A 10,123-nucleotide genomic window follows, 5' to 3' on the forward strand; every position below is an offset into this window, starting at 1 on the left:
GGTGCAATAATCCCTGCTGCTAACCATGTCGCCTTTCTCCATCCCATACTCCTTTTCCTCCATTTACTTGCAACAAGTGCAATTATTTTCTCCTTCAGTTTATTTGAATGCTTGTCAAATGACTGAAATCAGATTACCAGGGTTTTAGTTGCTCAGACTGACCCACCTTTCCCCTTCTTAAAGACAAGTCTATACTCTCCAGTGATACAGTACTGCCCTAACTTGCTACAAGACTTGCAATTTTAGTATCCTTTTTCTAGATCAATCTTTTCTCTCAAGTTTTTATTTGCTTCCAGATATTTCTATTTTAGTGTGAAACAAAAAGCAGTTGAGCTTTTACTTTTTCTTTGGTCTATATGCCACTACTCCACTTTCTGGACGTAGTGCCTCCCAGGGTACCGAGGCATCACGCAGATCTCCAAAAGGCTGTTCCACCAGACTGTATGTGACACGTCAAATCCTCTGCCTCACCATTCTGCCGCTGCTTCTGCATCACACCGATTCTTTTTCCTTATAACATCTCCTGAAAATCCTCCTCTCTACAAAGCAATTATCTCTTCCTCAGTATGCAAGTGCTGCCAAAAGACTAACATAACACAGAGTAAATCCCTCTCAGCTGCAGGGAGAATAAGCTTATCTGACCACTGACCCCAGCAATAAATAGCCATTCGCCTGTCATTTACTCTTTCTCAGATAAACTCCCTTTGATTTCACTTACTCGAGAGCGGACTAAGCAAAGAGCCTAGTACCTGGCCCAGAATCAAGCAGGTCCAAGCAGCTCCAGGTCTGGTGTCTGAAGGAATTCAGGAAGTCTCATACCCCATCTGTGACTGTATCATGGACACATATAGTTGCCATCAACCCTCAGGAGCAAAGGAAACATCATGGCAGAATTTAGCCCATTTTTTTGAGGAATGTGACCACTTCCCTAGCGGTCCTGTTCTTTAGCAGGATGCTTCCATTTCCCTTATCTCTGTTCTGAGGTCAGACTCCTGACTGTAACCACTGGTTTGCAGCAGGGATGAAGTCTTGCAGAGGGACAGGCCAAATGTCAGATAAGGAATAAGCAACAGCGGCATACAGAGCTCCTAGGTGAAGCAAGTGCCTCTAGATGAATGCAGGAAAGGAAGAAACTCCCATTTCTCTGCAAAATCAGGCAAGAGAGAAACAGAAACTCTCCACAGAGAGTACTGGGCAAACATTTATCATTTTAAACTTACCACACACCGATAAAAATACTAACACTCACTACTAGAACAAACAAACGCCTACATCTTATTCCCACAGCACTGTTAGCTCTCCATCGGGTCATTTCTTCTAGCTAAGAGACAGCACTTTTTGCATTGATTTCCACTAGAGAAAGCAGCTGTGCTAGCCACCTGCTTGCAGCTAAAGCCAGTGACAGCAAAATCTCAGCCTCAACCAGAGAGAGATCAGACTAGAGAGGACAAGACACACGTTTTCATTCACCTGGACTGCATCCTGAAGTATTCAATGAAAAAAAAAACAGCAGCCTCAAAACCAGCAACGGATTCCCTTTGGGAACTTGTGTAGCACAGGTATGGTGTCAAAGACTTGAAAAATAGACAAAAGTAGTGCCTAGTCTTAAGGTGGCAAAAAACAAGGAAGAGAGTTGATTTATGATTTCAGTTCTCAGAATAGCAGGATTAATATCTATAAGCACCTGAAAAAAATAACAAAGACTGGGTAGCAACCCAGGTGGATTTGTCAAGGGCAAATAATTATTAAAAAAAAGTATTTCTTTGTACAGGAAAAAAGTATCATGGGGAGAAGCAAGACATGAACTGGAATTCAGTAAGGCTTCTGACATACTACTTTCACAAACATGCCAAAAAATATTATTAATGATACTACTGTGATACAAGTTCAGAAGTGGCCAGAAAACTATCCAGGAGGAGTTGTCAGTGGGTTTACTGTAGAAATGGAAGGATGTTACTACTTTGGGGTCTGTATAAGAACCAACTTTGATTAGTGTTTTCATTATCAACCTGGATAATGGAGTAAAAATATGTTTATTAATTGCAGAGGACATGAATCTGGAAAGAACGGTAGGTATGCTGGAAAGTTCTGCCAAAGAAACTTGGCAAATTGGAGAAGTGTTCTGGAAGAAAGAATTGGTAGGCTCAAGTGCATGGTGCTGCTCTTTGGCAGGAAGAGCCAACGGCTCAAGCACAGGGTGCAGAGCTGGGGAGGTAGCTGCTCTTCAGTTCTTCCTGAGACCTGGAATCTCAAGGAACTGGACATTCACCTTCAGGCCCATGCCACTGTGGAAAAAAAAACAGCGGATGTGCAAAGAATGAGAACTGTGAGGCTAGTGAAGTAGCTGTTTGCTCCTCTCTATTTGCTGTACTCCGTACATTTTTGGGCACTGCTCTTTAAGAAAAAGATGAATCAACTGCAGGCATTCAAAAGAGCAAAAAGAATTAAGAGATCTGGAAAACATCACCTACAAGAATTGAAAATATGGAGTGTTTATTCCAAAGAAATGAAGGATAAGGAGCCAACCACAAAAGCACTGAAGTAACATGTAATGCAAGAAGCTCAAGTTCTTTCTCCTCTCTGCCAAGCTGGGTACTGAAGCACTCAGTTAATACTATTGCATCGCTCTCCTCAGTCTTCTGGCAAGTTTTAACAAATTATTGGCTGCATCTTTCCAAGAGCAGGGGACACCATATCAGAATCTAGTGGTGACCACATGACTGCAAGCAGCCGGTGGAAATTTGTTTTGAAGTAAACTGATCCACCCTTTGAACTTCAAGCTAAACACTAGGAGTCCCTACAACTGCATTCAGGTTGCAGGGCGCTGCCACTGCCAGGGCTTTCCCTTGCTCAGAACGAAGAACAAGAACGTGACATAGACCAAAGAAAATTCCTTTTGACTCAATTATTCATGTTACGAAAGCCATCTTGTGCTTGCCTAGAGGCTGACAGGTAACTTCATCTGTCTGGTATCAGGAAAATAATTGCAAGTTGGTGCCAGTGTGAGACAAGAGCAAAGTAAGAGCCCTTAAGGCCATCTATGTAACAACCGTATACAATTATATTCCCGGACTGTTTCATTCTGTATATGGTGAGCTGCCCACCTCCTCTCTCTGTTTCTAAACATACGATATGACATCCCATCCTCTGAACATTAATCTGTTTGTCTGGTTATTTGTTGAAAAATCATTAAAGAACATTTGAAAACAGGTATGTAAGATTTGTAAAACAAGAACTATACCCAAATAGAGATCACTTATTCTGGATTTCATGACAACAGATAAAGACAAACCATCCACCGAGTGAGAAAACATTGATTACAACCTGATTCCATTTAGGATGGGTGAATTACAGAGAACAACCCTGACTAGTAACAGGTCCATGGTACTTCAGAAGGGCACTAATGTAACTGATTTGGACAAAATATTTACATGGGGAAAGCGGTGGATTCACCATTTCAGTGTTTTAAAATTAGACTCGATACTGTTCTTCCAGGTGATACTGTAGCCAAACACAAATCATGAATCTCAGTAGAGCAATAACTGAGCAAAATATAATGCCTTGTGCTATTCAGGAGGTCACAATAAGTCTACAGATTGCAGCCTTTTCAACAAGTTGTACTGCTGCTGTCTCCTCCTCCTCTCCTGTGCCATCACATCCTTAATCCCCAAACTCCCATTTCTTCCCCTTGCCATTGCTCTTTTCCTTCCTCTGCTCTTAGATCCTAAGAGTCCATAAAAGCCATGCAAAAGCTGGTCTTTCTATATACTCTTTGAAATGAATAAAAATTAAATTCATTGTTCATAGTACACACTAACATAATCTTGCACAGAAAGCCTCATCTGTGATGCAAGGTCTGGTCACAGACAGATGTCTTTGTAAAACATATTTAATTAAAGCTGAAGTCCATGGAGGTAAAGAAAGCCTTCACTTAAATGCAGCAGGACTCACAGAGGAACTCTCCTTAGACGAAAATGTGGCAAATATGACTGTGGTATCATGTCTGCCCACCATTTCTAATCAGGCAACCTTCACAATGTCAGCTGACAGTGTTCTTACCACTTTCTCCTTGTAAACAATGTATTTCAGCCACTTGAAATCCTGCCATTTGAATCCCGCCAGAACAAACAGGGAATCCTTCTCATACTGCTCCATTTTCTGGATTGCACCTTCAGGATATGTGATCCGGAGAGTTGTCTTGCCACCCACATCTTTTTCAAAGCCCTTCACTGGAGCCGAGTTCAGCCTGCAGGGCAACCAGAGAAGACACTGTCATGGATTCCCACTTACACTCATGCATGTTGATGATACAGCAATCACTGCTGGGCAAGAGCTCTCTATACGCAGCTGTTACAGCAGCAAACATTAACTCTTGCAGTTCTACATCACAAACATTTATGAAGCTTTATACCAAGTGACAATAGTTAAGGTAGAAGCTATTGAAATGATTCCATTGAATATAATGCAAACCATTTCTGCATATCCACTCCTGTGATTTAAACCGCGTTGGAAACTTTGGAAAAAGAAACTGAAAAATATTGTCCTTGCAAATTTAGACTTACAAACTAAGCATTAATATTTTAACATCCCATCACTTCTGGGATACCTTACTTGGATTCTGCAAGGCTGGGCTGAAATAGAGGATGGCAGTTTAAGCGTGCTGAAACTGGTCTCCTGCTCCTACCCCAGTCCAGAGCTTACACTGCTCATCTTACCTGCAGTGAGATTGTTTAGGGAACTAAGCCAGCTAATAATGTTCAAAAAAACCAAAGGAACAATCTCCACCTGGTTTAATTCCCCAAACTGGCCCATCCAGAAGGCGAGCTGCCCTGCAATGCCAGCTCAAAGGAAGAGCTGGGCAACACAGCTGGGGTAAGGCTCAGCACCACTGCAGTCTCAGTGACTTGGAGGAGTTTCTGCTGTGGAAGCGCATCTCACTCTGAAAATACCCAAGCAGACACACAGCTTTGCTCTTGGGCACACTGATTTCTAAGGGAATGCTACATGTTTAGCTGTGCTTTTGTTAAAACACTCCTCAGGCACAAAGTTTCTTCCCTTCAAAAAACAAACTGCTCTGGCATCAACAGCAATGATGACTTTCATGACACTAAAGTTATTCAGAACTTCTATTCAAAACTAGAAACCCAAAGCTGAGGAAATTTCAAGTAAATTGGAATACAAATCCTGCTGACATCAAACAGCAGCCCCTGATGGAACAGCATTGCCTGCTTGAATTATTGCAGCCTTCTTGACTTGGGGTAGTTCAATATACTGGAAAGTGCTTATCGACTGCAAATTTTTCCATGTAGGAATGTTAATGAGGATCTGTTTCTCTTTTTCAGCCCAAGTAAGCATTTTAGGTGGGAAACCTTTTAGTAGAAGAAAATCTCTGTATATAAACTGAAATTCTATTCAGAATATAATGTATTTTTAGTAAAAAATACTTACTTTATCATTAGGAATAAAATATTAAAGGGAAAACAACTTAAGAATCAGACTACCACAATTTATACAGGAGATAAGGCCTTTTTTCCTGGTTTATAAACCCTCGCTTTGTACCCTGACTTTGAGGTATCCAGACCTGACCGCCTGCAAAAACAGTGCTCCCAGCCTGCCCGATCCCTTGCTTTTTCCTCTGTTCCTGACGGCATGTTCACACATCACTCACTTCTGCTACAGGTACTATTCAAACTCCAAGGCGTTGTGTCTCTTTGGGGTAGATGACCCTAAATAATGTAAAAGCATGTGGCTCTAAAGGTAACAGAGATAAATACAACAAAGAACTATGTAAAGAAAGCTAGTTACACATATTTTCATCTGTCTTCTTGAAGTTGGGGGGAAGGTTAGCATCTGCAGTCATTTCAAGTGTCAATGCGTAGCTCTTTGGCAGGGTTTTCCCCATGCCCAGCCGCTGCTTCACTGTTTTGCTGCTTACCTTGTTAAAGGTCCCAAAACTTGGGACCTCTACTTCGTATCTAGACAGGAAACTAAACAAACCATTTCCCCAAGTAAACTGAACTCAGGTCTCCAGCAAAGGGCCAGAATGTCAGTTGCTGACAGAGTCATAGTGATGGAGTCCTGCTAACGAGCCAGCACTGTCAGCCTCACGATCAGTGTCCCAGGAGCAGCGCAGGCAACGGAGCAGGAAAAGTTCTGGCAGCCACAACCTGTGTTCACGACGGTGCATACTACACAGCTCGAACCTTTTCTCAGGCAGGACACGCAGGTGGTTATAAACACAGCTAAATCTCAGAAAACCTCAGTTAGGATGCCAGGCCTCCTCGTACCGCCCATGGACAGGCAGTTTTCTCCATAAGAAGTTTCAAAGTGTTTTTCTGTCTGTGTCCGCTGATGACATAGGGAGCTTAGAGACCCTAACTCCTAACCTTGGCACCATGAAGACCCTCTCACTTATAGCTGAAGTATCATTATCAGGTGAATCCCTATCTCACTCTAACCAGGAATTTCTGATACACACTTGTTTTTCCCCTGTATGCAATCTATTCTAAGGAGGCATTTCAGAGCACTGATAATTTGACCGCTGCAAGAAGCTCCTGCGAGGTGAACAGTGTGACAGTTGGGAATAATGTCTGCACTGAAATCTGGTAATAACCAGTTAAAGAAAAACAGTAACTAACTCACTCCAAGCTGTTTTAGAACTGTCAAAGCTGATCTGATTCTCCTCACCTCAAGATTAAAATTTCTTGCTGCAATTAGTGGTTCTCACATGATCCACATACTGCTGGATCACTCCTTTGTCCACAAATGTACCACATTTTTCCCCTTAAAATTCACCTCCTAGGTCCAGAATCTGATTCTTCAAAGGAGTTTTGCAGCCCATGAAAAAGGATGCTATAACACAAGGGATTTCCCCAGCTTCTACAGGAGTAAAGGAAGCAGTTGGTTACATCTAAGAAGTCTGCTCTCATCTCTGCAGTCCTACATCCAAGCACCTGGCTTCATTTAACCTTTACAGTTGACTTTTCTCTCCATTATCCATCCCACAAACAGCACAGGTGCTTAGCTGCCCTCTTATCCTCTCAGCTTGCAAACTGACTTAGATTTACTGATGTGGAGAGAAAGGTTGAACTTTCCATTTGGCAATTAAATAGTGGACTTTCTGATGTAAATCTTAGTGGGTGGCTTAGTCCAGATGGATTGAAACTGTTCTCTTGCTATTTTTGAACAGTCTGAGCCCAAGAAAAGGCTGTAACTGAATTTTAACTCACCTCAAATAACTGCAAGTCACCAGACTATGAAGAGTAGTAAGAGCTCTTTGCTAACAACTGATAGTGCGATGAACTAGGAGAAGGGCTGTAAAAGTTTTATCCTGTTCTGAACAGACATCCCTGTGTCCAGAGCACTGCCAGGGAAGCAGGGAACCATTCACAGGAACAAAGGAATGAAAGTGATCTTCTTGGTCTTTTTGTCCAGAGTTAGAGCGTATTTATTACTCTGTATATATTCTATTCTTTCCTCATGTGCCCATTACTAGCACATGGGAGAGAAAGAAGACCATGCTAAATGATACCTTCACTGTGCCTTAAATTCTTTTACTAATCCCTTCTTTTCTTCCACCTTAGCTAAGAATTTGCTATTTGCCACCACATCTTGTGGCTGACTAAAGTTCTGAAAGATGATATCAGCTACATTCCTTCTAATATGAAATCAGTTATCTTACTAAGGAAAAAAAAAACCAACTTAGACTACATTAAACCAGTTTTTATAAACTTACACTGCGGTTTATCCCACTTTTCCTATTTAGCATTGTAATATTTTGTTACTCATGATTCAGAATCTGCTATAAAGCTCTGCATTTTTTTCAAGTCAGACTAATGGGTCTGTAGCTCCCTAGAGCACATCCCTCCTCCCTCCTACACACTCTCTCTCTCACTCTCCATTAGTACAGGTATTATGTTTGTTAATCTCCAGTCACCCAGAACACCTCCCTGACTTGACAGATTTATTACTAAGAGTTATGACTAGACCTGTGATTTCACATATCAGCACGTTTTTCAAGCATTCTGAGATGGCGATGATCCAGGTCCTCAGCAAACGCAAGAAGTCCTAATTTTGACTGTGGTCCTTTCCACTCCTATGCCACTCTGCGTCTCCTCCCTTATCCAACATCATCATCTGTAGCGAAACAGGGGCAAAGTATTTACAGTTTCTAGGGTATGCCTACAGGTGTTTAAATCATTACTGGGTCCTCACTCATGGAGGCTTACTGCTTCCTAAGATCCTATGCTTCACCATTCTTAGTTCTTCCCATCCTAACTGTGAAGCATAAGTCCCGGGGAATGCTACAAGCGTATCACCAATAATACTCCCCTGAGCTACCTAGGGGATATATCTGGGAGCAGATCTAACAGTATGTTTTACTGCTTCACCACCTAAGGGCATCGCAAAAGCAGCAGCTTTTAGAAAGGAGTTATGAAGAGAAGGTTCAAGTGGGATCATAGGAGAGACCACATTCTCAAGCAGCTGTGGAAAAGGGAATGCTTGAGGAGTGCTTTTACTCTTTGATGTGATCACCATTCATAACATTTATATGCTCCTATTTCCCCCCCCCCTCCATATTAGTTAATGCTTCTATACAAATGGATATTGTCACTAGTGTAGGTTAAACATTTGGTTGCACAGCATGTGAACTGATACAGAAACTGAATATATGATAAGAAAACTGTGATGTCAAAGACTCACCTGACAACAACATCATAGTCATCAATTTTTAACCCCAATGACTTATTTGCAAGTACTCCACCATTTCCCACAATAATACATCGCCGGCAGCTGAGACTGTGGAAGAAACAGAGGAAAGAGGTGATTTTTGTAACATAACTTCAAAACACACCAAACTACACATATTTAGTTTGCATCTGAGAACTACAGAAAACCTCTTGGAATACTAAGAATGAAGAGGACAGAGATACTCTTGATCCCCAGCTCACCCCATCACAGCCAGGCATCACACGTGATAAACTGCTTTCAACACCTCATACTACATATGGCCTAATGAGATGAGCTGTGAGGACAAGCAGCTCCTCTACCCCCACAACCCTGGTATGATGGGCTTGAATCAAACCCATCTGTTTACTTAAACCTTCTCATTATTCATTTAGCACTGAAATAACAATAAACCAAAGGCTTAGTGAGGAAGTCCTCTCTCCAAGCAATCTTCTGACGGCAGGCAGATCTTGCCAGGTTATCTGGGGTGTGCTCACCTTGCTGAGTGCAAAATCGCTGCAGTTATCATGAGAGTTGAAGAGACAGAAAAACACTAAATGGATAGAAAAAGGACCCCTCCCCACTCGTGTCTAGTAGGAAACATATATGGAGCCACAATGGGTGAGGAAAGGGAAGAAAAATAACCCTAATTAACAAAGAAACAGGAAAGAGAAGGAAGAGAACACTTTCTCGTGGAACCGTGAGTCACGAGAACTCTCTGCAGCAGATGTTAAAAAGTGATTTCGTTTTGAAGACAGAGAGAGGACTTCTTTCCAGCCATCTAATCCCAAACGCAGCTGGCTCTTCTGGCAACGTGCCTCCATCTCTGGTAGTTCACTGAAGGAATACGTGTCTGCAGAGTCTTTTTCGGAAAGGGTCCAAGGCAATCGGTTGTTTGGAGCAGATCTCTGGGCCAGGCGGCCTTCCTAAGTCCGAGGCACAGTAGACCGGTCTCTTCTAGGCTGTCCTTGCTGTGATCAGCGTCAAGAGCCAGCGTGAGAAAAGCTCTACTTATGTGGGGTCTGTCTTTGCAGAGCGGGGCTGGAACACACTTAAAGACTCAGCTAAACCACTGAGGGTTACCCTGCTGACAGAGCCGTTAGCTGGACATATGCACAGAATTAACAGCACCAAGAAATGCTCAGGAACAGCTTCCCTAGCCCAGATAAAGTTTCACTGCAGATCCCAGCCTTTCCAAAAGAAAAAACCTCCTCAAGAAGATGGACATATTAGTCCAGTGCTTCTGGTTCCTAAGGGCCAAAGAAGTGTGCGTGTTTGTGATAATCAAATCACAGTAGAGAAAGAACTTTATAGACAATGGCACAGAAAAAAAAAATTACAGTTCTGGTGACAAGGAGGAAGCAGAGGCAAGATCTGGTTCAGGCACTACATTGTG

At 42.3% G+C, this 10,123-nt stretch overlaps 1 protein-coding gene across 1 annotated transcript in view; it reads right to left on the reverse strand.

Moving 5' to 3' along the window:
* The window catches only part of ST3GAL3 (ST3 beta-galactoside alpha-2,3-sialyltransferase 3), a gene marked incomplete at its 5' end in the record, with an annotated part of 73,352 nt that overhangs the window by 41,528 nt on the left and 21,701 nt on the right, over window positions 1-10,123 (reverse strand). The window contains 2 exons of the mRNA XM_009705202.1: window positions 4,060-4,246; window positions 8,704-8,799. Coding sequence (XP_009703504.1) covers window positions 4,060-4,246; window positions 8,704-8,799 — 283 coding nt within the window. The remainder of the gene's footprint in view (window positions 1-4,059; window positions 4,247-8,703; window positions 8,800-10,123) is intronic.

The sequence above is a fragment of the Cariama cristata genome, unplaced genomic scaffold (genome assembly GCF_000690535.1).
Source record: "Cariama cristata isolate BGI_N322 unplaced genomic scaffold, ASM69053v1 scaffold14248, whole genome shotgun sequence".
Lineage (NCBI taxonomy): Eukaryota > Metazoa > Chordata > Aves > Cariamiformes > Cariamidae > Cariama > Cariama cristata.